Source organism: Anarrhichthys ocellatus, unplaced genomic scaffold (genome assembly GCF_004355925.1).
Source record: "Anarrhichthys ocellatus isolate YVR2014 unplaced genomic scaffold, GSC_Weel_1.0 scaffold24, whole genome shotgun sequence".
Classification (NCBI taxonomy): domain Eukaryota; kingdom Metazoa; phylum Chordata; class Actinopteri; order Perciformes; family Anarhichadidae; genus Anarrhichthys; species Anarrhichthys ocellatus.
The window spans coordinates 1,309,625-1,334,852 of record NW_022280054.1 but is presented as its reverse complement, the minus strand read 5'-3'; the positions used below and the strand labels follow the sequence as shown (position 1 = coordinate 1,334,852).

General features: G+C 43.3%; 4 protein-coding genes across 4 annotated transcripts; 3 read left to right on the top strand and 1 right to left on the bottom strand.

The window, feature by feature from the left end:
- Positions 1-1,967: 1,967 nt before the first annotated feature.
- six5 (SIX homeobox 5) lies at positions 1,968-9,734 on the top strand. Its single transcript, XM_031861330.1, has 3 exons — positions 1,968-2,688; positions 4,247-5,718; positions 6,693-9,734. The coding sequence occupies exons 1-3, from the start codon at positions 2,003-2,005 to the stop codon at positions 7,349-7,351; spliced, it is 2,817 nt and encodes a 938-aa protein (XP_031717190.1). The 5' UTR covers positions 1,968-2,002; the 3' UTR covers positions 7,352-9,734.
- A 183-nt stretch (positions 9,735-9,917) lies between these two features.
- Positions 9,918-12,159, top strand: six9 (SIX homeobox 9). Its single transcript, XM_031861349.1, has 3 exons — positions 9,918-10,472; positions 10,863-11,023; positions 11,916-12,159. The coding sequence occupies exons 1-3, from the start codon at positions 10,035-10,037 to the stop codon at positions 12,079-12,081; spliced, it is 765 nt and encodes a 254-aa protein (XP_031717209.1). The 5' UTR covers positions 9,918-10,034; the 3' UTR covers positions 12,082-12,159.
- Positions 11,658-16,904, bottom strand: qpctla (glutaminyl-peptide cyclotransferase-like a). The gene is made up of 7 exons (XM_031861346.1): positions 16,158-16,904; positions 14,803-14,949; positions 14,429-14,722; positions 13,829-13,990; positions 13,495-13,594; positions 13,285-13,401; positions 11,658-13,185 (listed from the first exon to the last, which is right to left on the bottom strand). The coding sequence occupies exons 1-7, from the start codon at positions 16,377-16,379 to the stop codon at positions 13,040-13,042; spliced, it is 1,188 nt and encodes a 395-aa protein (XP_031717206.1). The 5' UTR covers positions 16,380-16,904; the 3' UTR covers positions 11,658-13,039.
- Positions 16,905-17,709: 805 nt separating this feature from the next.
- LOC116391105 (ribonucleoside-diphosphate reductase large subunit) lies at positions 17,710-22,743 on the top strand. Its single transcript, XM_031861373.1, has 4 exons — positions 17,710-17,878; positions 19,576-21,557; positions 21,699-21,887; positions 21,974-22,743. Exons 1-4 carry the CDS (start codon positions 17,860-17,862, stop codon positions 22,163-22,165), a joined length of 2,382 nt encoding a protein of 793 aa, XP_031717233.1. The 5' UTR covers positions 17,710-17,859; the 3' UTR covers positions 22,166-22,743.
- The last annotated feature ends 2,485 nt before the right edge of the window (positions 22,744-25,228 follow it).

Genomic DNA, 25,228 nt, shown 5'->3' with positions numbered 1-25,228 from the left:
AGATCAATGAAAGCTGAGAGCTCCGTCCAAACACTTGACTGGGAGGAGCAGAGTGGAGCTGAGACAAGCCCACGGTCCCACAGCGAAGATTTACATTCCTATGGTTGTTGATGGAGACAAACCGGCCTCATGCATGACTTATCTGCAGGTCATGCTCACATATTTGTGGTATGTATATCCTTAAGAACATGCCGAATTCTCTGTCTGACACAGTTTTCACATTAATGTCTGAGCTTCAGGTTAGGACCTGTGTATATAAAGCTTTCAGTTTGTATAACAATAACGAATAGCTAAAATTTAGGTAAGCCATTTATTTTCTGAATTTACCTACAATTAATGTACCTGACGTATCACAGTTTTGGTTTCATATATTCATTGCAGAGAGACGTTGCCACTAGCATTTGACTCACTGAAGTGGGCTCAATGGATGTTCCAGGATGCGCTCTCCTTTTAGACTTAGTTGTGTGTGTGTGTTTACTGACACTATTTACATTAGTAACCGACCTCAAGCACACCAAACCCTGGGATCCGGTTGGACAACTGGGATGACAAGAATAAACTTACCTGAACAACCACACTGTCTTACAAAGGCCTTATTCTGAAATTGTATACATTCATTAAACTGTTTGATGTGAAGCTCCTGAAAATGCACAGATTGTTCTAGGGTGTTAGGTTAATGCTGGTGCATGTTAGGAAATTTGGGCAACTCTTCCGGTCTGAATTTACCATCTCAGACACACACACTCTTGTACTGGTTGGATAGAAGCTGTCGGAGCGCACTTTCTTAACTGTGCATGTATTTTATAGGAATCTAGACATTTGCCATTAAAAAGAACCATAGTAATTCTTATTAATCATAAAGGGTACCTCTGTCTGGCTACATATATAATCTTAGAGTGCTATCAAAAATAAACAAATGTAGAGTAAATTATCAAAAAGTGCACACTGCCATCAACAATTATTCACTGGTTCCAGCTCTGGCAACTTGTGATGAACATTTTTTACTTATTTACAACATTATACAGACGATACATCAACTAATCAGAAAAATAGTCAGCAGACTAATCAATGATAAAAAAATAACACAGCACAAGTTAACACGTGACAACATAAATTCACATTACATTACAAGTATAAGGGAAGTAATCTGACAAAAAGCCAAGAAAAGGAGAGCAGACAGGTCAAGCATGCGGTTTATCACCTCCACAAGCTACAGCATTAAAATGCTGACTACACAGTAATGCACTAGTAATCAATACTATACCAATCCGACAGGGACCATTCCACCTAATTGTTACTTTTACTTAGGGCTGCAATTAAACATTTTAATTATCAATGAATCAGTCGATTATTTTCTCAACTAGTTGAATAATCATTGTTTTGGCAATGTCAGGAAATGATTAATAATTTCCCAGAGGTGGCTTCATGTTTTATTGACACAAGATTTCCAGTTGTAGTTACTATGACATATGACAGAGATAAGCAGCAAATTATCACATTTAAAAAAGGTTTTTAGCATGAAATGTGACTGAAAAGATGAATTGGTTATCAAAAATAGTTAATTGGCTCCGCTCTGTACATGTTGACGTGTGTAGTTTTATTTAAGTAACCAGTAAGTAATAAGTATCATGAATATGCAGGACTTTTGCTTGTAGTGAAAGAGTGAAAGATCTCTATACCATCATCCACATCAGCCAGATGTTTGTGAAATTTCATATTATGGTTTTACACAACCGCACATGTGAGAAGCGTCAATAAGAAAAGCATTGGTAGTGCTGGAGCTACACAGTAATAAGTTAGTCCAGAAATATAATATGATGCGCATAATCTTCTGTCACAAAGACACTTTGAAACAAAGACACTACATTATAGGGTAGGAAAGGGGCGGGGCCGCTGGTAGCTTGCAGGCACATTCATGGTTTGGTCGACTGGCGGAGAATGGGAGAGAGGGAGGGAGAAAGAGAGGAGGAACTGCGGGAGGAAAAAAAAAGTTAAAGTAAAAATGGCTTCCTTGTCTTTGGAGTCTACAGAACAATCTGAGAACAGCCCAGAGGAGCCAACGGCAACGGAGTGCAAAGAAGAGGAAGATCCGGTGCAAATTTCGGAACGATTACTCCAAAGTTTCCAAAAGTCGGCTTTGAGTTTTTCCATCGACCAAGTATCATGTCTCTGCGAGGCCCTTCTGCAGGCGGGCAATGTGGATCGCCTGTGGAGATTTCTATCCACCATACCTCCTTCGTCCGAGCTGCTACGTGGCAACGAGACCCTGCTGAAGGCCCAGGCACTGGTGGCTTTCCACCGGGAAGAATTCAAGGAGCTGTACGTCATCCTGGAGAGCTACGACTTCCACCCGTCTAACCATGGGTTCCTGCAGGACCTGTACCTGAACGCCCGCTACAAGGAGGCGGAGAGGTCCCGGGGCCGCAGCCTGGGCGCAGTGGACAAGTACCGGCTCAGGAAGAAGTTCCCCCTGCCCAAAACCATCTGGGACGGAGAGGAGACCGTATACTGCTTCAAAGAGAAATCCCGAAATGCCCTGAAAGAGTGCTACAAGAGCAACAGGTACCCGACTCCGGACGAGAAGAAGAACCTGGCCAAAGTCACCGGACTGTCCCTCACGCAGGTCAGCAACTGGTTCAAGAACCGCAGGCAGAGGGACAGGACCCCGTCCGGGACCCACAGCAAAAGGCAAGACCGACAACACTGGAAACACATTTATGTATCGAGTCTTTATGTAGCGAGTTAGGGGAAACCAAAAGTCTGTCTTGAACGAGCCTTTGATTAAGTGAAAGCGCCTCGTTACTTTGTATTGTGTTTTATGACATTAACAATACCGGTCTGAACAGTCACTGAAACCAGACCAAACCTTCATGGTAAACAAAGACCTACAGGCCTACACGGTGCAGCATAGAAAGAGTATGTGGACACACATTAAACTCCAAAGTAAAAGAACAGCAACTAACAACTAAACTAAACATTGCATCAATTAAGAAGACGGACAGGGGAGCTGTCCTTTTGACAGCGGAAAGCCACACAGGTCTGAGAGGAGCGTGTTGCTTTGTTATGAAATGTGAGATCCAGGCGCCCACCGTGGCTCAAGTTTCCTGAAACCCTGCACCGCTGGCTAGGGCCTGCAGGGTGACCGAGGTCACAGTCAACGTTCCCACTAGAGACGGTGGTGAAAAATAAATACAAAAGAGGGGGGGGGTTTATCTTAAAGTTGGTTTTTTTTTACAGCTACTATTTCACCAAATTGGGGTGGGGGGGCAAGTTGTGATGAGATAAGAGCGATACAGCAAACCTATCTTATCGGGTTTGTGGTGGTCTGGATCACAAACAATGTGTACGGTTGACCAGGCTGCTACACATTGTAACACACATTAACCAGGGAGACGACCTAAAGGAGCTTCTAGGAATCTGATCTAGCTTTGTCTTCTGAGAGTTTATATTGATCCACTGCTGTGTATGGAAGGTTTTGTAGATAAGATGGTAAGGGTTAAAATAATAATAATAATAATAATAAGTTGGTATCTTCACCAGTTTACCACAATTAGCCACTGAAAAACTAATTATTGATTTGAATTTAAACATCTGCAAAAAATAAGTACTTATTGTGTACATTCCCCAGGTGTTGCGTTTCAAATAGAAGAGATTTACAAAGTTTCCTAAGTTTATCTTTTTGCCGACTCTCATAACAGACATTATCATGAAAGTGGTATTTATGTCATCATCTTTAAATAGCCTGATAAAAAGTATTTATTGAGTAATTTAATTGCCCGAGACGGGACATGTTTTAAACAGTGCAAATGAGCCAGACTTGGCTAAATCACATGCTTTGGGTGAATTACATTTTTTTGTCAGCATTTCAATATTACGGCAATCTAAATGCAAATTCAAAGTCTTTCTTACAACAATGTGAATTTATATCCTCCGACACATTCTAGCCATTTCAAACTCTGCTACTGTGACTGTGAATGAAATACATTCTCAGACCAAAACCAAAGTCAAAAATGGTGTTGAACAACCAGATGCCATCATGCAAGATGCAGTCTGATAAAGACTCTGCTTATTTGATATCTTGTCCTTTCAGTCGAATGGAGTTTGGGAGCTATAATCCAGTGCACAGATACTGTTTGTTTTCTTGTTCATGTGTTCTCGTTGAGCACAGGTAAAGCCCCGTGCCCAACCCTCTTAAGTCCCACGGATTGCTCTTTTATTTGAACCATTTGTTTTTCCTTCATTCCAGTGAGTCTGATGGGAACCACAGCACCGAGGACGAGTCGAGCCCCATGGACGACACGCCTGATAAACCAGAGGAGGCTGCTGGCTCCACAGCTTCCATCATCTCTCTCTCTGCCGTCCCCTGTAGCGCGGGAGGCCAGCTCATCCTCAACGGGTCCGGTGGCTTCCTCACAGCGCCTCAGTCGTTACTACTTAATGGAAATTCCCTGCTCTCCAGTACCGGTACTGGTGTCATAATTAATGGGCTAAGCTTGGGCGATTGCCAGACAGTCACGCTGAGTCCTGTTGCAACCAACTCTCCGCTGATACTGAACGGGGCTCAGGTAATAACCAAACCTAGTATCAGTGTGCAGCAGCAGCAAGCAGTTTCTATGGCACAGCCGGAGCTTTCGGCCAAGCCGAGCAGCCTTCCGGCCGTTGTTTTTAGCACAAACACCACATCAGTCTCATACCCTCCATCCATCATCTCTCTTCCTCTGCTAACCAGAACAGACAGCGGCAATGCAATGGATTTCATCAGTGTCTCTGAATCTTCGTCTTCATCTTTATCTTTATCCCCTTCCTCACCGACTCTGTCCTCCCCAACCAGGCTCCCCTCACTAGTCTTAACACAAAACACCCAACGCCAGGAGTCTCTCACCCTCCCGGCCTCCATGTCATCTGCAGGCATGTTAATCTCCAGTTCTTCTGTGCCTCTCTCCAGTCAACAAGGGGAGTACATTGTCTTCGCCACAGCTGGCTCTCACTTAAACCCTTCTAGCTCTGTCATTTACTCCAGCAACTCCGCCCCTCAGGTCTTCTCTCTGCCCCAGGTTGTGCCTTCCATCCAGGGTATACCAGTCTCCCAGCTGGTCCAGCACTCTTCAGGAGCCCAGGTGTCCCAATGCCCTCAGTTGGTCCCAGTGTCCTCCCTCACCTCGCCAGCTCCTCAGTTCCAAAACCAGACATTGAACACGAGCACCAGACTGGTGCAACAGCAGCAGGATGCCTTAACAACTTTGCCTGAAGGTGCTACAACCATAGTCTCTATCTCACAGCTCAACAACAGTCAGCTCCCACAGCGAACGGTACACCAGCTGGGGGACCAAAGCACAAACTGCACACCCAGCAAAATCCAGGTCCCACAGGTTATTTCCATCTCCTCCCCGACACAAGTATTCCCAGTCCCCCAGACCAAAGGCACCACACCAGCACAGTTAGTCCCCCTCTCCATGCCTCAGCTGGTCCCCATCTCCCCCATCCAAACTTCCTCCACCATCTCTTTCCCCCAAGTGGTACCTGCCAGTCCTTCTCTCTCCATCCCCTCGGCTGGAGTGCCCTTACAGATCCTGACTTCAGCTCCTGCAGGGGTCGCACAGGGTCCTCTCAGAATAAACCAGTTGAGGCCCATTCAGAGTGTGGGTCCCCAAAGCATTGCGGCCCCCAGTGTGCAGCTCCTCAACTCTGGGATCATTCAGCTGCCCTCTGCTCCTCCAGGTAAACTGAATTCATTAGATATTTGTGTATGAATGTAGCAAGCGGAGCTGAAACGATTAGTCCACCAACGGGGAATTGATTAAGTAGTTTATTGCATTTTCTAGCAAAATTGGGGACAAACATTTACTGCTTCCAGCCTTTTTAAAAGTGAGGATTTTCGTAATCATATGCAACATTAAATTGAATATCTGGACACATGAAACAAGCAAGAAGACACAAATTTGGGCTCTGGGATGCAGAGTCACTTGATACAAGTAATTACTAAATTACCAATAGTCCACAATGGGATGATCTACTCTAGGAATGGGACTAACAACAGTTTTTATTATTTATGAATCTGATGATTCTTTTCTCAATAAAACAATTTTTGGTCGATAAAATGTCTTAAAAGCGAACAAAAATGCCCTTCAAAGTTTGTATGCCCATGGTAGTCATGTTATTTGTTTCAGTCAAATACCTACACATACACTCAGTTTAGTTTCAGATTAAACAAAGAGGGGCAGAAAACCCTCACAAGAAAATATAACAATAACTTGATTATTGTCAAAATAGTTGCCAAAAGATTATCTGGCAATGGATTAATCCACTGATAGTTTGAGCTGTAAAATATGAATGTTTACTAGTACAGTAGGCTAATTCATGCATAACATTGCAACACTTAAGAAACAATTCCTCAAAAATGTATAAAAAAAGCTCTGACAATAAACAATAGAGCATCTGTAACTAGAAAGTTAAGGGAAAAAAATGATTGTAATACACACAGCATTCATTAAAAAAAACACAAATAAACAGAATACAGAGACAGAATAGTATTAATGCCTGATTTTCTTTAATCTAGAACACACGTTATAATAAGTACTGGTCTGTAAATGAATCTGCTGCCTCCACTCTGCATCTCATACTGGTGTGCCTCTTGTTTGAATGTTGTAACTCAGTCTTGATCGCCGTGTATTTTTCCTTCATCGCCACCGTAGGTAACCTTCTCCTCGGTGGAGGCCCCTACCTGAGCGTCCAGCAAGGCAAGCTGATTCTGACCATCCCAGCCGGCATTCAACTCACCAGCTTGCCCCTGAAACCAGTCCCTGATGCTTTACCCATCTCTGCTAATGGACTGAGTCACCTTCTCACCTCCTCCGCCCCTCCTGTAGTCTCAACCACCTCAGGGCCGACCCCCAGTGGCCTCGCATCATGTCCCCTAAACTTCATCAACTCGTCTCCACCGTACTGTGCTCTGGAGACGGGGACACCTGCCGTCCTCTCCCCTCCGGGGCTGGAACATTCAGTCACCCCTACAATGCTAAACTCTCTCACTCCAGAAAGTCTGCTTACCCTCAGTCCCATGTACAGTGGGGTGACACCCAACACCCAGTTGTCCCAGCCAACCTGGAGCCCTGTGCCCCTCTCCACTTCGGCGAGTCTAACTTTGTTTGATGTCCGCGGCAAGGGGGACCTAACTGTGGACCCGGCTTTGTTAGGCCTACCTGGAGGAGAGTCGCTGCTTCTGGGAAGCCCCTCGCCGGAGCAGGATGTGGACGCCAACTCGGCACTGGGGAATCCAGAGGACATGGACGGGGACTCCAAGATTCTCACTCAGCTCCAGTCAGTCCCCGTGGATGATGACCTCGGCTTGTAGTCCGTTTACCCGGCTGGTCGGCAACCCAGTGTCTCTAAAAACAAAAACAATGAAACAACGCAGTAGGTTGCAGAATCTGCCGTCGGACAGATTTTTATTCCACGCTGTCAAACTTCTAAGAGCCAAATGTTTTTTTACAAAATGTTCAGGTTCTGACATGTACAACGATGACGCACACTCGGTAGGGCCTGGTACCGTCACGGTCTCAGCTGGCACTTTTGAGATCAAACCTCAGCAGCTTTATTTCACATAGATGGGTAGGGTTACATGGGATGTTCTCGTGCGTTTCAGTTTTTTGTTTTTTTTTACTAAAATCTGTACGTGCCTTATGTGTTTCATCAGATGCAGACAGAAGAACTAACACAGATTGGCCCAGTTACAAGTCCTGTGTGTTAAAAAAGAAAAGACTACACTATGCAAGGCGTTATGGCTTTGTCTACTCTCTCAGCTCTTCTTCGCAGTTTTGTGGACGACAGGCCAAGTTCAGCTGTACTTGGGAAAGATGTCTGTTTTTTTTGCTGGCAAGAGAAGAAGTTCTTTGTGGATCGACCACAGTAACTACACACCGCGGCGCTGTCTGGCAAAGGCATGAATCTAGAAATAGTTGAGCTTGGCCTGTCTGTCCAGAGCGCAGAGATTCAGGACTCATTCTACCAGGAAACACTCCAGGAATGAAGTGAGGATTATATTCTTCACAAAGGGAACTGAGTTTAGTCGGTTGAGTTTTATGTGGAACCATTAGTACGTCGTAGCTTCAAGGGCTATGCAGCAGTATTTTATTACCACAGGTTACTGAAGTCTAAGCTGAAACATTATTTGATCAGTGAACTGTTTTAAATGACTTTCTGCAGTTTTCAAGTGAGAATGCTGCTCACCATTAGTAAGAATACAACACAGGAAATAAAAAGGTCTACACTCTATGCAATGCATGTTTAGTTCTTGATAGGACACTTTGTGGCACAGGGGCAGAGTTGATAAGCCAGTACTCTTGGGAGATGAAAAAAAAAATAAGAAGCTTTTAAATACTGAACTTTTAAATGAAGCATGACACTAAAGCATTTGCTGTGATCCCACTTCGTGATATTTGTTGTCAAATGCATCCAAAATCTTTGTTTGTTGATATTGATAAGTGCCTTATTTTAAAGCCTACAGGTTTGATGTTTTTGATAAAAATGTTTCGACTTTTTACACAGTTTTACAAATGCTATACACAACCAAAGTTTGGGATTCACGTCATGGACTTATTTGAATATCCACATTTGTTTGTCTGTTTGATCGCCAGTGAAATATAATGTGACAGATTTTGTTGCATAGTCATAGCCCGATCGCATCTATTTGTATATGTTGCACCTTTCATTCATACGATGTTTACTGCGCTGCTGTGTTGTTATGACAGTGGTTGGACTCATATTCTCCTCTGAAATATCTTTTTTTAAATTGGACCTTAATCATCCAGATACTGATCTCCTGATGAAATCTGTTGTAAATTGATTGGAACAGCTCCTTCCATTAAAACCTTAATAATGCTTATCATCGTTAAAGCGTTCCACTGTCATAACGCAGGTAGCGGTCAGACCTTTGGCTAATTATGGTACACAATTGTTTGTCTTTTTTGTACATTTAATCTATTTAAAGCATGTATCAATCAGTAAGAAAGTGAGTCCTTGTGAGAAAATGCAGATAGGAAATGATATTCATTTTGACTTGGAAGGTCACATTGTTGTGCAAACTGAGGTTTTACAATCTTAGACTTGCATGTATTGAAGTCATTTTGATGGTCATTTACAAATACAGTAGGTCGCCCCCTGTTAATTAATGTTAAGGCCATTTGTTCCCAGTGGCCTTTGAGCAGATTATTGAATGGCTTGGACAAATCAGTTTCAGTCTGAAATTTAAATGAATAGTTAGGGGTAAAGGGAAATGTGGAATATGGTAGCCTGCATTTGTTTATATGAGCCATTTCTTACCAAAGTATGTTGACATTAAAGCCTCAATGGGCGTATGCACATTTGTACCCGTTTGTTTGTAGCCTGGGATACGTTTATGCTCTCTGCTACCGGACACACATACAACTCCAGATTTAACCAAATATAATGTATTCTGATCGACTTTTTGATATTTGTGAAAGGGAACGTTTGTGTCTGTCATTCAAGCTTCTTGTTTTCTCATTTTTGTATTCAAATGCATTCTATTTTTTATATTTCATAATATTGCAATAAACTACATTTACCGAAGCGGTTTCGGCTTTTGTTACGACTGTTGGGAACGGTTAAGTATCGTTTGCACTAAAACTATTTGTCCGAGGATTATGCTTCTAATTTGGCAGGAAAATGTTATTCAAATGCGTTTTCTTTCTACATTGCAAAACCATCATACTCTCTCTGGGTGAATGGCAGTACAATAGCAAATCCAAATGTGTGTGAGGGTGTTTGTACAAGAGAAAGGAGGGGTGTATGGTGTGTTGTTGTAACCCTGATGGTCTCAGGTTACCTGTGATTCAATTCTGCCTGGGCATGATAATAAACACACATGCACGTTCACTTGTTCATCTGCAGACAAGCCACAATGCTCCACAGAGGCTTCAGCTCGCTCCTGTACAGACTTAAGAGAGGTTGTTAGAAGACAGACTTTGGCTCAACTTACATCTCTGGGCTTTGAGGGCAGCCATCCTGTTTCCACAGCAATGATCTTCACACCAGAGCAGGTGGCTTGTGTGTGCGAGGTCCTCCTGCAGAGCGGTTGCATGGATCGCCTTGCTGGCTTCCTCCGCACTCTTCCTCTTCCTCCTCCTCCTCCTCCTCCTCCTCCTTCCCTCTCCTCCTCCTCCTCCTCCTCCTCCTCCTCTCCTTGCCCTGGGGAGCAGGAGAGTGTGCTGAAGGCTAAAGCCGCTGTGGCCTTCCACCAGGGCCTCTTCACTGACCTCTACACCCTGCTGGAGGGCTTCCCCTTCTCCCCGCGTAGCCACCCGCTCCTGCAGCAGCTCTGGCTTAGAGCCCACTACATGGAGGCCGAGAGGCAGAGGGGCCGACCGCTGGGAGCTGTGGGGAAGTATCGGGTAAGGAGGAAGTTTCCTCTACCACACACCATCTGGGACGGGGAGGAGACCAGCTACTGTTTCAAGGTATATACATATCTATATGTACAGCTATACATATATATTATATTCTTTTACTTGTGATACTTGGATTATATTTTGCTGGTGAAACTTCACTTCTATACAATGTTGAATGCAGGACTATTTCCACTTTAGCACCTTATTTGAATACTTTTCCCAACATCAGGGAAGTAACAATGGTGGAAACTGTTAGCTTGAAGGGCTTTGGCCACCGTTTAACTTCAAATTAAATATTAAATAACAATCCATCATGAATAAATGTTGAATGGCAGAACCTACTTCAAATAGTTAGGATTAGCTACTAGAAAAGGTGCGATACAGCTATTCTAATTCTTTGAATGACTTTGTGTTTTAGTATTGTTCAGGCCTGACTTTATTTATTCAATATACCAACAGGAGAAATCCCGGAGTATACTCCGCAAGTGGTACCGCCATAATCCTTATCCCTCTACACGGGAGAAGCGGGAGCTGGCGGGGGCCACCGGCCTCACAACCACGCAGGTCAGCAACTGGTTCAAGAACCGCAGGCAGAGGGATCGAACCACGGACGTTAACGGGTCAGTGAAGGGGCAGCAGGTCGCTCATGGGGGATAGGTCTAATTTTACTAGTTGAATGCTTTTCTGCGTGCAAGTTAATTTCAAAAACAAAAAAAGGATAACATGACTTTCCAACAGGATAGAAGCATTAATAGCTAGTAAAGCTCATTGGTAACGGGTGCCCTTAAATGGAGAAAACATAATGCAGTGTCATAGGGTGCCCTACATGCTATAAAATGCCGCCCCTGCCCGTCAGTCAGCCTAGGTCCGCCACTGTCTAGCGCCATGAACATATATTTAACTTAATTATAATTAATTAATTCACATATAGATACTTATTTAAAGGCATGAAGTTTACGTTAAATTGATTAAAATAAATCTATTAGATCCACAGAGTTGGTTGACCGCAGAGTGCTGTGACAAATGATTGAGACCCGATTATCAGATCAGACGTTTGTTTTCTCAGCTGAATTAGAGGAAGATAACTTATCTTCATTTTCTGGTGATCCAACGGAAATATTAATATTAAAACAGAAATACATTTTAATAAACTTTTGAGAATTATAAAATTTCAAGCACGGACCTTAGTGGTCTGTTAATGATTGTTGTTTTTCTTGTCATTGTCGTCTTCCAGTTTGAGACTGTGAAAGTAGAAATGTTTTTGTTTTGTTTTAATGCAACATGAACATCTGCAAAGCATTTACAACAGAACCAAACTAGAGCAATCTGAAATCATGTAAAAAAACTAATTGAAGTCATTTTTAACTTTGTGCCACACATGTCATTTGTCTAATTTTACATAGTAGAGCAGTACCCTCTTGTGGTCAATTTAAGACATGACAAAAGATTTAACAGTGTAATGTAAGACATGATCAGGTGCAGTTTTCTGACGCTCATCATCTCTTCATTCAGTTTCCTAATATCAAACTCTGGAGGAACCTCAGCCGAAGTCCATCCTTCCTCTGACAACGACTTTTCACCTCCAGGAAGCCCCCATCCGCTGTACCACTGCCCTCCACCTCCACCCCTCTCTCACCCACCACGTCCTCTACTTCACATGTGTAGAGGCCTCCATTGAGCATGCCTTTCAAATGTTGAATTTGTGACTTCTATTACTTGGTTGTTTCTTTTTGATTAGTACAACATTAAAAAACTGTTTCACTCCTTTTTGAATGTAAAGATACTTTGCAAGTAATGTTTGTTAACAAAACTTCTTCTTTGACTTGTCAAAGGGGAGCTGAGTTTGGGACTATACCGGGAAAATGTTCCTGGATGTACTAATATTTTCTAGTAACCGCAATTTCCAGTGTTTTTGACGTCCCAAAATTGCATCAAATTCTAACAGAAACTCAAAACTTTATTGCAGACTTTTCAGTACACCTTTTACAGGGTGTAAATGAAAAGTTGTTGGATTTTCACTATAATAGCATCATTAAACTGGCACAAAATGTGCAGTATAGCCATATAATATAGCTAGAATTAATAACAGTGGGTTGTAAGGCCAAGAGGATCCTCGGTCAGGTGAAGGTAAAGAATTATTCACAGATATGAACGAGTGTTTACAGCAGAGAGACCTCAACTCATCACAAAGTCTGTCTTCAAGAAGACATTAGTGCATCTCAATCGTACTAATGGGGGAAATAAATGTTAATGTTTTTTTGCTTAATTTTTCACAGGAATGAAGCAAAAAAAAACCTCAATAACAAATAGAGTGTGTTTGAATTCACAGACTTAACTTTCCAAACTGTTGCTCCGGTACCGTGATACAAGAACTATTAACATTTGAATTAAGACTTTCAATCCACATCGCATCCCCCGACATTTAAACAGATGTCTTCAACTCATCTCTCACGAGAAACCAAGGAGTCTGGACAGTCCAGCAGGGCCAAGTCTTTGGTAAAGTTTTAGCTGGTAGCTGGTCCAATTTACGCTGGTCATTTAGCAACTATCTGTCATCAGTGACAAATAGCACGAGCACTCCAGGACGGGGTAAAAAGTGAGGCACCTTCACTCCAATGTTTGTCAGTGTTTTGTGTTCAGAAGCCCAGATATTCTGCCAGAAACACAGCCATGATCTTGGTCAGGTTCACCACGGTGGGACGGTGCAGGTTCTCCTCTGTGTCGTCCAGCGTGTGCCAGAACTGTGGGAAGGGAGTGGCGATGACGTGTAGCACAGGGACACCTATATGTGTGGAGGGGAGATAGTGATGATGACTAGCAGCATGTGTTATATACTTACATCATGCAGTATGTTTCTTAAGCTTGTCTGTGTGTCACACACCTCTGTGAAGGAAGGGGATGTGGTCGTCCTGCACAGGTCCGAGGTACACATCCTTCCTAAAATACGTCTGCTCTGAGGGGTGAGACGTCAAAAGACCCTGTCGATGGAGTCTCTTCTCTGAGAGCGAGGAGGGGTGAAGGCAGAGTTAGGGCACACGAACAGAGAGGGGGATTTTAAATATTCATGAAAAACGTTACGGCCAGCGCTTACCTGCAGCGATCAGACGGTCAAACCAGCGCGCCGTGTTATCAAAGTGATTAGCAATCAGTGGATCAGGACCCCCGAGCAGGTCTAGCAGCACAAAAAGGTCCTGGAGAGAAAGTGCAAAGTCATACATACAGCCCTACATGTTGCTGAGATGTAAGAGGGGACATGACAGGAGAAGTATTTTCATATATTTAGTAGGAGGGTCAGTCCATACAGAAATGACAGACCTGCTGTCTGTTGTTAAGTTTAAAATGGAATATGTTTGGGCAGTCTGCTAAGTTCAGCCTGCTCATACATCATTTAGAGTGTCTCTGGATCAGGATTTTTGTTTCCTCACCACAGCCTGAAGCATGGTGGCTTGTGTGGCGCCGGCAGGGTGAGGCGTGCTGGCCATCTGCTCAGCCAGGTGACGGGAGCCGTAGAGCGAGTCTGTGGCGGTCCACTCTTCAAAGGACTCCTCCCCATCAAAAAACACCAGCTGAAGAGACACTGGGAGTTTCTGAGGAGGAAAAAGGGAAGAAAGAAATTAAAATGCATTTAAAAAAAAAAAAAAAAAAGAAGCAGCATCTGAGGCCTGTTTGTTTGTCTTCCTGCAGTGATGTGGCAGTGTGTATTCTTCCAGTAACTACATAAATCACAGCCTCAGGAGGGATACTGCTATTTACAGATGACTGCTGCAAAGAAAACAAGGAGCTGGACTCAGCATTTCTTATCCTACACTGCAGCCACAGAGCCAGAGGGAACAAATGAGTCACATAAGAAGAAGAATCAAAAAAAGAAGAGATTAGCATCGATGTTAGCATCTCTTTTTCTCTTTGTCATAGGAAAGATTAGGAAGTAGGGAGCTAATCTGTCAACATGTGCATCTCTAAAGTGCAACTACTGCAAACCGCCAGGACATCAACACACGTGTAACAAAACACGACTGAGCACAGACCTGCTGTTTGAACGATAGAAGCTGGGCATCCAGAGAGGTGACAAGCTCCAGGATCATAGCACACGGCACTGCCGAGTCACTGGCCCCCAGAAACACCTTCTCTGGGGCCCGGGGGTCTGGAGGCAGGGCCTTGGAGTCGTAGTGGCAGGCCAGGAGCAGCCTGCGTGGGGCCGAAGGATCCAGAGTGGCGACGATGTTGGTGAAGGTGACCTGGCCACGAGGAGTCGAAGACTGGAAGGAGTCCAAGTCTACGGCCCAGCCAGCGGACAGCGAAGACAGAGTGGAGGTGATGTGCTGAAGCGGAGCAGGGAGGGCGGATTAAAGACGAGTGAGGACAATGTGTGAAGAGGAAGAAACTATAAATATCTACACACCTGCTGTACAGCCAGGCTGCCCTGTGACCCTGGGAGCCTCTCTATCAGGATGGGCCTCAGGTGGGTCTCCCACAGGCGGGTACCGTCCACCTGAGAGGCCAGACGGTGGATTTGAGCCGGAGAGCACTTGCTGGGTTTGTGGGCCAACTGGATGGACGGGAGATTAAGATTAATGATTAATAAGCACATGTGGGAAGATAAAAAGCAAGGAAAAAAAAAAAAAAGTAAGAATCTGAACTCTGTCCAGGTTGTTGTGGTACAGAAGAGGTTTTGTGGTCCAGGTCTGACAAATGCTTGGCAGCAGCTAATAGCTGTCATCTAATTATAAGACATCTCTCCACATCTGTCCATCCTGGAGAAGAGGCTTCTTTGCTCTCCCTGAAGTTTCTTCCTGTTATTTTCCCAATAGAAGGTTATTGTTGTGCCATTTTCCTTATTTGAACTGAGGGTCTAAAGTCCTTTGAGGCAAATTTTGGATTTGGATGATACAAATAAAATATAGTGAAAAGTATGGGATAACAATGAAGAGATGAACGACATCAAGCACAAGATGTTGTAATGACTACTTTCATTATCAATTCATCTGCAGATTACTTTCTCAATTCATTGTTTTGCACAGAAAATGATAGAAATGAATAATGGTTTAAATCACAATTTAGTGTTCCAGACAATGGTATCAGACTGAAGGGCAAGCAAAATGTTGCACCAGAAGGCTGTTTAAAATGCATCAGCTGAAGGGGGAAAGTGTATTCGTGCTCCCCTTAAATCTGAGTTTAACACAGGTCTGCATTTAGACATCACAACCTGTTTTGAAGCTAATCGTGGTTCAATATGCAACTAACACAGGTGTGATGTGGAAACTTGAAACCTCTTATACCCAGCAGTATAACGTTTTGAAATGAACAATATTTGCATATTCATAGATTTTTCAGTGAGAGGGAACATGACTTTGTGGTAAAAACATCAGACACAGCACAACATGTCTGGAGGGTCTTTACACACGAGTATCACATGACAGATAAGTAGCGAATCAGAACATATTTGGCATTTTTGTTTAAAATATGCCTTAAACTATTCATTGATTACTGTTCTGTCCATCGCCTAATACATGAATTAATAGACTACCATTTGCACCAGTAGACATGTGATCAGCTCCAGGTTTAAGTAGCTGGATGGATTTAAACAAAGTGGAATGTGAGGCTCACAGCTCAGCTTTGTCCCACTGACACGTCTCATATCTGGTTACTCAGAGACGTCACACTCTGGTTGTGACTCTATTATATTTCAGTGACAGCTCCCACAACAGACAGGTACAGTTTTAGAGTCTGTGTCTACGTGTCCGTCACTACTCTTACCCGGTCTTTGGTCAGATCTGCGGTGGGCACGCGGTTCACGTGTCCGTCGGCGGTGTCGTTTGACAGGTAGACTCCCAGAACCACCGCCAGCACCAGAGCCCCGAGGAGGCAGAGCAGCAGCACCCGCGCCCGGGGCATCCGCACCCGGTCACATCCGAGGAGAGAGCCGCCGCCGTTGTTGCTCTGCTGCAGAGACTTGTACCTCCGACTGGACCTGGACATGACTGGGAGACAAGAGGCGTCGAGGAGGAGGACGTCCTAACAGATACGTGTCCTACCCGACGTGTGGAGCATGCAGGGGGGAGATCACACAGGAAGTCAAAGCTGGAGCAGCCTGGAGCGGTTAGGGCTGTTCGTCAGCTCGGTGGTTACATGTGTCTGTAGTCCTGTTTCAGTGATGCATCCTTTACATTTGATTGTCTGTCTTTTGAGGTCCCGATCTTCAATGTGACTCCTGCAGCGCGTTTCCTTGAAGGCATTGTTGATTTTATGGCTTATTTTTTATCAAATTAATCGAGGATAAACTATAATAATTTACACACAAACAGATTAATTTTGTTTAGCGAGCAGCAACTATCTACAGCTGTTTAGTGTTTAACTCATTTTCACCTAATGACGAAAACTACAATAAATAGATCATGTAGCGTTAGCAAACTTGTCGTAACTCTTCTGTTGCAGTATTCCATTTAAATGTACAACTGTAATGTCTTCTCATTACGGGACATCTTGGCAGTAGTTTCTGGTTTAATGGCGTAACTTCTTTTAGTTTTATATTGTGGTTAACGAACAGATTTGAGGTGCGCTATCGCCGCCTACTGGTCGCATGGTAGAACTACAGTCAAAGTGACTAAGGACAAATAATTTAATTTTATGCTTTTTTGTTTTTGTTTATGCTATTACTTTTACTCCACTTAATTTTGGAGGCAAATACTTTTCTTTTTTACTTCACTTTTACTTTGCAAAAATCTGATTTTGAACTATAATCAAAATAATTCAGATGTATTTTAATAGCAGTATGTAATTAAGTGTTTAATTTTGTACAATAATTGTCCTTGATTACTTATGTGACTATAAATATTATAAAACAAAAAAATCAGTCCAGTACATGAATCAGAGTATATCAAAAGAGGTCTCAGATCAGCTCACTGTGATCAAATTCCTGTTATGTGCCATGGTGCTTGACCAATAAATAATTTTGTTATTTTTGTTTGCAGTAATATTTGATGTGATGCATCGATGCCCTGTGTGTGTCTTTGAAATAAATTGCATAAAATGAGTGAGAGCACAGTGTGGATACATTCTTGTGTGCTGTATGAATGCTAATTAGTGAGCTGGAAACAGGCCAGGACAACACAAAACATGTTATGTGACCTACATCGCTCTCTCCCGCCACATTTTAGTCCGGGAAACATGAACGGAAGAGGAAGCTGACCAAACTGTTGTGATTGGTGCTCAGATAGTAAAGTCCCGCGTTCTCTCGCTGCTGATTGGTCAGAACGCCCGTCCATCTCTGCTTGTAGCGGTGACGCCTTCCATACAAATACAGCGTTAGCGGGACTTTAAGCGGTTATTCTCACTCTCTCTGGGTCTGGACGGAGTCTGTGTGTATCCGCACAGTTTGACACCGAGCAGAAGATAAAGTTGTAGCTGCTCAGCTGCTGTTTTCTCTCTCAGGACACGAGGAACAACACACGTTACCAGCATGCACGTGCTCAAGCGGGGTGAGCTGTTTTCTATTGTTATGGATCCTCAGTTAGCTTCAATGCTAACTGTCAATAATGTGGATCGATCTGTCACTCACCTGCAGCGACTCATCTGCTGCCTCTATCCGACTGATTATTTGATGTAGCACTAAACTTACTCACCGTGCTTTAGTCGGTTAGCTAACGTTGGCTAGTAGCCTTCAGTTAGTTATCTTAACTAGACTAGTTAGCTATCTTAACTAGACTAGTTAGCTGTTAGTTCACCAGTGTAACATAGCAGGGTGCAGCCAAGCTGTCACTTTATTGAGTGGACTAACTCTTTTGGCGTCATGTTAACATGTCGTTGTACAAATGTCCGATTAATCACCAGCTGGCTGTACAATCAACCGTTGACTTACTCGTAATGTGATTTCTGGAGCTTTCAGCTGAAGGCATTTGTTTGCTACAAGTCTTTGTGTCAGGGTTGGCGCCAAAATGAAAAGTTAAGCTCGTAAAGGCACAACATACCTGCATGTTAATGTGCACCTCGAGTCTCTGGTTAGAGGACATGTTGGTTAAGTATAAAGACTAATGTTGACTGAATAATCTAAATAAATAGTTGAAGACCACAATACCGTGTATAGTAGTTGTAGTGGAATGTAACTGCATTTCCTCAAGTAACGTGACTACTAAAGTACAATTATGTGGTACATTACTTGAGTATTTCCACTTTATGCAATTTACTACATTTTGTAGGTAGATACTGTACGTGTTACTCCACTAAATCTATTTAATAACTTGAGTGACTTTGCAGATTTAGATTGTTATAAATTGACTAATACATTATAGGTTACACTACCTGGCTGTGTATAAAGACATTTACATCAGCCATACTTTACCAGCTGAAACATTAATAATAAATCTTATTTATATAGCGCTTTTCAGAGTACTCAAAGACACTTTACATTAAAATCATTATATGTAAAAGCAATACACTAAAAACATAAAATACACAATATCGTCACACATTAAAAGCAGTTTTGAACAGGTGGGTTTTGATTTGAGATTTGAATGTGGAAAGGTCAGTGCAGTCTCAGATGGTAGGAGGGGGCCTGATTATGGAGGGCTTTGTGAGTGAGAGTGTAATCACAAGTTATATTAGTTATACATTATATCAATCTAAAACTGGCCATTCTGCATAATGAGTACTCCCACTTTTGCTACTTGAAGTATATTAATTAATACATTTAATGTACTTTTATTTAAGATTTTTAATGCAGTAAAACGCTTATTTTACACTTTATTATATAGTTACTTTGACTTTGGTAAAAAATATCTGAATACTTCATCCACCATTGATTAACAGTTAAATACCAGAAGGAATCGCACTGTGTTGAGACCATGAACTACTGCGATTTTTATTATTTTATCAAATGTATACTTAAGTTTGAAAGAATACATTTGCTTTAATATCGGCACAAAATAATCCATGTGTGTGGATTTAAAGTCGGAACAGGAAAATATTAAAAAGGAAGCCAATTCAAACATTTTTCTTTTTGTTAAACAATGACAAAAAGATCTTAACTGATTTAAAGATCCAGTTTGACATCAGCATTAATCTGATTACTGAGGCCGCTGATAGTTTCATCTTTACTGTTAATTGATTGTATAATTGTTCTGTCTTCTTTGGACCGTGATGATCGGGTTAACTGAAAAGTGTTTTGTTTGTTTTTCAGATGGACGCCAAGAGCGCGTCATGTTCGATAAGATCACCTCTCGCATCCAGAAGCTGTGCTACGGACTTAACGCTGACTTTGTGGATCCGGCCCAGATCACGATGAAGGTGATCCAGGGTTTGTACAGCGGCGTCACCACCGTGGAGCTCGACACGCTGGCCGCAGAGATCGCCGCCACGCTCACAACTAAACACCCCGACTACGCCATCCTCGCTGCGCGGATCGCCGTTTCCAACCTGCACAAAGAGACGAAGAAGGTGTTCAGCGACGTGATGGAGGACCTGTACAACTACGTCAACCCCTTGAACAGACGCCACTCTCCCATGATCTCCAAGCAGACGCTCAACATCGTCCTTGAGAACAAAGACCGCCTCAACTCGGCCATAATCTTCGACAGAGATTTCGCCTACAACTTCTTCGGCTTCAAGACTCTGGAGCGGTCCTACCTGTTGAAGATCAATGGCAAAGTGGCCGAGCGACCGCAGCACATGCTCATGCGAGTGTCCGTCGGCATCCACGAGACGGACATCGACGCAGCCATCGAGACCTATAACCTGCTGTCGGAGAAGTGGTTCACCCACGCCTCCCCCACGCTCTTCAACGCAGGAACCAACAGGCCACAGCTGTCCAGCTGCTTCCTGCTCGCCATGAAAGATGACAGCATCGAGGGCATTTACGACACCTTGAAGCAATGCGCCCTCATCTCCAAATCAGCCGGAGGAATCGGCGTGGCCGTCAGCTGCATCCGGTCAACGGGGAGCTACATCGCCGGCACCAACGGCAACTCCAACGGGCTCGTCCCCATGCTGAGAGTTTACAACAACACGGCACGCTATGTGGACCAGGGCGGGAACAAGAGGCCCGGGGCCTTCGCCATGTACCTGGAGCCCTGGCACTTTGATGTGTTTGACTTCCTGGAGCTGAAGAAGAACACGGGAAAGGAGGAGCAGAGAGCCAGAGACCTCTTCTACGGCATGTGGATCCCTGACCTGTTCATGAGGAGAGTGGAGAGCAACCAAGACTGGTCTCTGATGTGTCCCAACGAGTGCCCGGGGCTGGATGAGTGCTGGGGGGAGGAGTTTGAAAAGCTCTACACCTCCTATGAGAAGGATGGCCGGTTCAAGCGTGTGGTGAAGGCTCAGCAGGTGTGGCATGCCATCATCGAGTCCCAGACGGAAACCGGTACGCCGTACATGATGTACAAAGACGCCTGCAACGGGAAGACGAACCACCAGAATCTGGGCACCATCAAGTCCAGCAACCTCTGCACAGAAATCGTCGAGTACACCAGCCACGACGAGGTGGCAGTCTGTAATCTGGCCTCGATCGCGCTCAACATGTACGTCACCCCTGAGCAGACCTTTGACTTTAAAAAACTAGCATCCGTGACCAAAGTAATCGTCAAAAACCTGAACAAGATCATCGAGATAAACTACTATCCAGTGCCTGAAGCGGAGAAGTCCAACAAGCGCCACAGGCCGATAGGAATCGGTGTACAAGGTTTGGCGGACTGCTTCATCCTCATGCGTTACCCGTTCGAAAGCCCCGAAGCTCAGCTGCTCAATATTCAGATCTTCGAGACCATGTACTACGCCGCCCTGGAGGCGAGCTGCGACCTGGCCGCCGAGCTCGGCCCCTACGAGACGTACGAGGGCTCTCCCGTCAGCAAGGGCATCCTGCAGTACGACATGTGGGGGAAGACGCCCACCGACCTGCTGGACTGGAAGCTGCTGAAGGAGAAGATCGCCACGCACGGCGTGAGGAACAGCCTGCTGCTGGCGCCGATGCCCACGGCCTCCACCGCCCAGATCCTGGGCAACAACGAGTCCATCGAAGCCTACACCAGCAACATCTACACCCGCAGGGTGCTCTCCGGGGAGTTTCAGATCGTCAATCCTCATCTGCTCAAAGACATGACGGAGAGAGGGCTGTGGAGCGAGGAGATGAAGAACCAGCTGATCGGCCACAACGGGTCCATTCAGGTAAACAAGACACATCCAGGTTGCCTTTCATAGGAAGCTCTGATGTGTGCTTATGTTTGCTTTAAAAAGGTTGTGAACAATTAAATGGGTGTTTCAGCTCTGGTGTTGTAACTGTTCTGGTTAAATGATTTGTTTCAACAGGACATTAATGAGATTCCAGATGATCTGAAGCAGCTGTATAAAACAGTTTGGGAAATCTCCCAGAAGACTATACTCAAGATGGCCGCCGACCGCGGCGCCTTCATCGACCAGAGCCAGTCGCTGAACATCCACATCGCAGAGCCAAACTACGGCAAACTAACCAGCATGCACTTCTACGGCTGGAAACAAGTAAGTGAGACCGGGATGTAAAGGAGCAGTTACTACTAATGAGTGCAACAACGTGCATTAAGACTCGTCTCTTCCTCTCACCACAGGGTCTGAAGACGGGGATGTACTACCTCAGGACGAAGCCTGCCGCTAACCCCATCCAGTTCACCTTGAACAAGGAGAAGATGAAGGAGGCGCAGGAGCCGGTCAAGGCCACAGAGGAGATCAAAGAGCGCAACATCGCTGCCATAGTGTGTTCTCTGGAGAACCGCGATGATTGTCTCATGTGTGGATCGTAGACTACGTGTCCTCGCACTCTCTCTAATCACTCCCACCTGCTGAGGCTTCAGGTCGTCACCAGCTGTGACTCGATCGTGGTGTTATTTAAGTGCATTTGTTACAGAAACGTGAGCATTTTTCATTGACCGCACTGTCACAAACCTGTCGGAATGTATAGAATTAAATTTATTAAAGTGTTCTGCTTTCTTATGTAAAATATATAACCGCACGTTCTCGCTACAAAATATATTTTATGTTTGAAATAAAACATTTTACATGCAAGTTTTATTGTGTTGAAGCTAATTTCTGTTATCAATGAATTCAGACTACACATGCAAATTGGCTTACAGCTATAATCTGGTACAGTGCATCAAATGGTGACATGTTAACTGTACATGGTCCCTTTAAAATAAAAGATGAGATGCATTTTCTTTATGGTGACAAATTCCCTGTGCTGCAAGTCCCAGGTTTGATTCCTGGATCCTCCTTCATTCCCCGTCTAAAGCAGTCTACGAAACCTGTTAAAATAGTTGCATGTTTGAAGTTACAGTAATGTTTTTTCCCTCCAGACTACTTTAGCAAAATATTAAACTAGACATTTATTGAGCTTAAAACCACAATGGTTCCACATTTACACGTAATTGGATGTTTTCAGATAAATATCTAAACGTTTTTGATTAATGAAAACGCGTACCAGTTGTGTAACTTCATTGGGAGAATTGTTATAGAAATCAGACCATGTTGACTGTTTTTAATATATTTTTTATAAAATAATGAAAACATAATTTACACTTTTAAATGTACAAGTTATTACAACCCAAAGAAAACAAAGTCCAACCAAAACGTTTTGTCGATACATCGCGTACGCTGCTCTGTGCAGAAAGCACCGACGCACAAACGGGGAAAAAAGATGCCAAAAAAATAGAAAACGAGGAATCATACAAATCAGTTTGTACAGAGATCAGAAGTAAAACAGCATACACATAAAAACACAGTACCCTCATCTCTCAACAATGGGAATGTGTTAAAAAATAAATTATCAAAATATTTAACATCTAAAAAAACAAACCTAGTTATACAATATTACCATTAACTATGATGCATTATTGATTTGTTCAACAAGGACCGTTGTGTATGCTATAAATAGCTTAAAATGATACATAACATTAACAGACTTTATAAAAAAAGAAACCTTGCCCCCTTTTTACAAAAGCAAACTAAAGAGATACTAAAATCACAGCTACACCTGCAAAGCTGCATGAATGCAGGAGGAGTGAGTCACTTGAACTAGAAATGCCCAAACAGGAAATAAAAGAATGCTTCTTTATAGAATCTGACCCCATCATAGCCTGAACGTGTTCACGAGAGACTGGTAAAAGGAGCATTTCTGAACACAAACAAAACGGTCCGAATAGGCCCAAACGTTACTGGTATCAAAGTTACACAGCCCGACTGTAGAACTGGCTGCAGAGTAATGAAGGAGCTGGGAACATGAACGCAGGATGAAGTGGCAGTTTTCTGTGCAGCTCAGAGTCTTGTGATGGTCGGAGTGGGCGATTAGGATATTTCTCGTCACGACATATATCATTTTATATGTTTCAATATAGTCCACTCTCTGGAAAATCAATTGAAAAACAACTTTCTAATCCTGCAAATGAAACACTTATAAATCAAGTTATTCAATCATGAAGAATCCACATTGCCATAAAAAAAGGTCAGATTTGTAACTTTGCCAAAAATGACGTAATACACCCATAAATATTAAAGGGATGACTACACTGGTAGAAACTGTACGCTGCAGACATTGAATTTACATTGTGTCGGGCTACACATCGCCCACTCCTGACTGATGTGTCATCATACAGCATCTTGAGGAACCTGAGAGAGTGTTATGATTTAAAATTCAACAGTTCCAGTCAGACCAGGGAAGAAGAAGAAGAAACCTCACGGTGAGAGAGAAGCATCGGTCCTTCAGGGCAGAGCGGGAGATCGTCATGTAGTACAATTTGATCAGCAGTATCTAAACCGACACAGGAAGATTGAGAGTCGACCCTCTGCAGGGATGTAACTGTTCAGTACCAACGTCCATGAAAAACACTCATCGATTCTGTATGAAAAATAGATATAGTAAGACAATATCGTTTAGCAAGCTAACGGTATAAATAGTGTCTTGTGTTCATTTAGAGAACACGGGGACAAATCCTCTCACGCGCACAGACACACTGGTTCTGATGTGAAGGCGCTTCACTGTGGTCGAGTTTCATGGACAGAAAATGTTTTACAATGCAACTTCATTTTGATTAGTAAGCAAAGAAGACGTCATTTTAAGAATAGTTTGACATTTGACATTTTTAGGGGCACCATGTTTGGTAACAGCTGTCAAATCAAGTATGTGATAAATAGCTGATATTTGGTGCAACACCAGGACCAATAAGTCCTGCAAGTTACTACTCTCCCAAAAAAGTAGTCCCTAAAACAATGAATTTTCCTTTTTTCAACTCAAGACTATATTTGGGGACGAGACAAATTAGAGATAACATGTTATTTTGGTAACCGTTTTTACTTTTTAGCGTATATTTACCTGAAAGTCTGTCAAACTACTGCTTTAAATACGAGTACGCCTTTGAAATGCTCTTTTTTCTGTGATAACGACTCAATGTTAAAACAATTATCCAGTACATCTAGATCTGAGATGATAACGGCGCTGCTGAAAACAGTGACAATTGAACCCAAAACAATGCACAACATTAGAGATATGATACTAATAATATCACTGCGCTGCATGACATCCACCATTCAGACTCACTCCACGCGCCGATGGCTTGTTTCACATCTAAAGGGCCACAGGTTCATCCATGTAAACGGAGGAAAGAAGAATATGGTGACCCACAAGTGTTCATGTTACAGTAAACTGGTTTGTTCATCACTCTAAACATCCTACAACAGACCATCACATTCACACCAAAGGGGAATAAAATGCAGTTTGCCTTGAGCACAAATACTGTTGTGCCATAATGCTTCTGAGTACCATCAGCTACACACACACACACACACACACACACACACACACACACACACACACA

Excerpts from the sequence above, each read along its gene's own strand:
- six5 (XM_031861330.1), top strand. The coding sequence starts at position 2,003 with ATGGCTTCCTTGTCTTTGGAGTCTACAGAACAATCTGAGAACAGCCCA. Across the intron at positions 2,689-4,246 it reads TCCGGGACCCACAGCAAAAG|TGAGTCTGATGGGAACCACA; the intron begins GCAAGACCGACA and ends CCTTCATTCCAG. Across the intron at positions 5,719-6,692 it reads GCTGCCCTCTGCTCCTCCAG|GTAACCTTCTCCTCGGTGGA; the intron begins GTAAACTGAATT and ends TCGCCACCGTAG.
- six9 (XM_031861349.1), top strand. The coding sequence starts at position 10,035 with ATGATCTTCACACCAGAGCAGGTGGCTTGTGTGTGCGAGGTCCTCCTG. Across the intron at positions 10,473-10,862 it reads AGACCAGCTACTGTTTCAAG|GAGAAATCCCGGAGTATACT; the intron begins GTATATACATAT and ends ATATACCAACAG. Across the intron at positions 11,024-11,915 it reads CGAACCACGGACGTTAACGG|TTTCCTAATATCAAACTCTG; the intron begins GTCAGTGAAGGG and ends CTCTTCATTCAG.
- qpctla (XM_031861346.1), bottom strand. The coding sequence starts at position 16,379 with ATGTCCAGGTCCAGTCGGAGGTACAAGTCTCTGCAGCAGAGCAACAAC. Across the intron at positions 14,723-14,802 it reads GCAGCCTGGCTGTACAGCAG|CACATCACCTCCACTCTGTC; the intron begins GTGTGTAGATAT and ends GCTCCGCTTCAG. Across the intron at positions 13,595-13,828 it reads CCACCATGCTTCAGGCTGTG|GACCTTTTTGTGCTGCTAGA; the intron begins GTGAGGAAACAA and ends CTTTCTCTCCAG.
- LOC116391105 (XM_031861373.1), top strand. Across the intron at positions 21,558-21,698 it reads GCCACAACGGGTCCATTCAG|GACATTAATGAGATTCCAGA; the intron begins GTAAACAAGACA and ends TTGTTTCAACAG. Across the intron at positions 21,888-21,973 it reads ACTTCTACGGCTGGAAACAA|GGTCTGAAGACGGGGATGTA; the intron begins GTAAGTGAGACC and ends CTCTCACCACAG.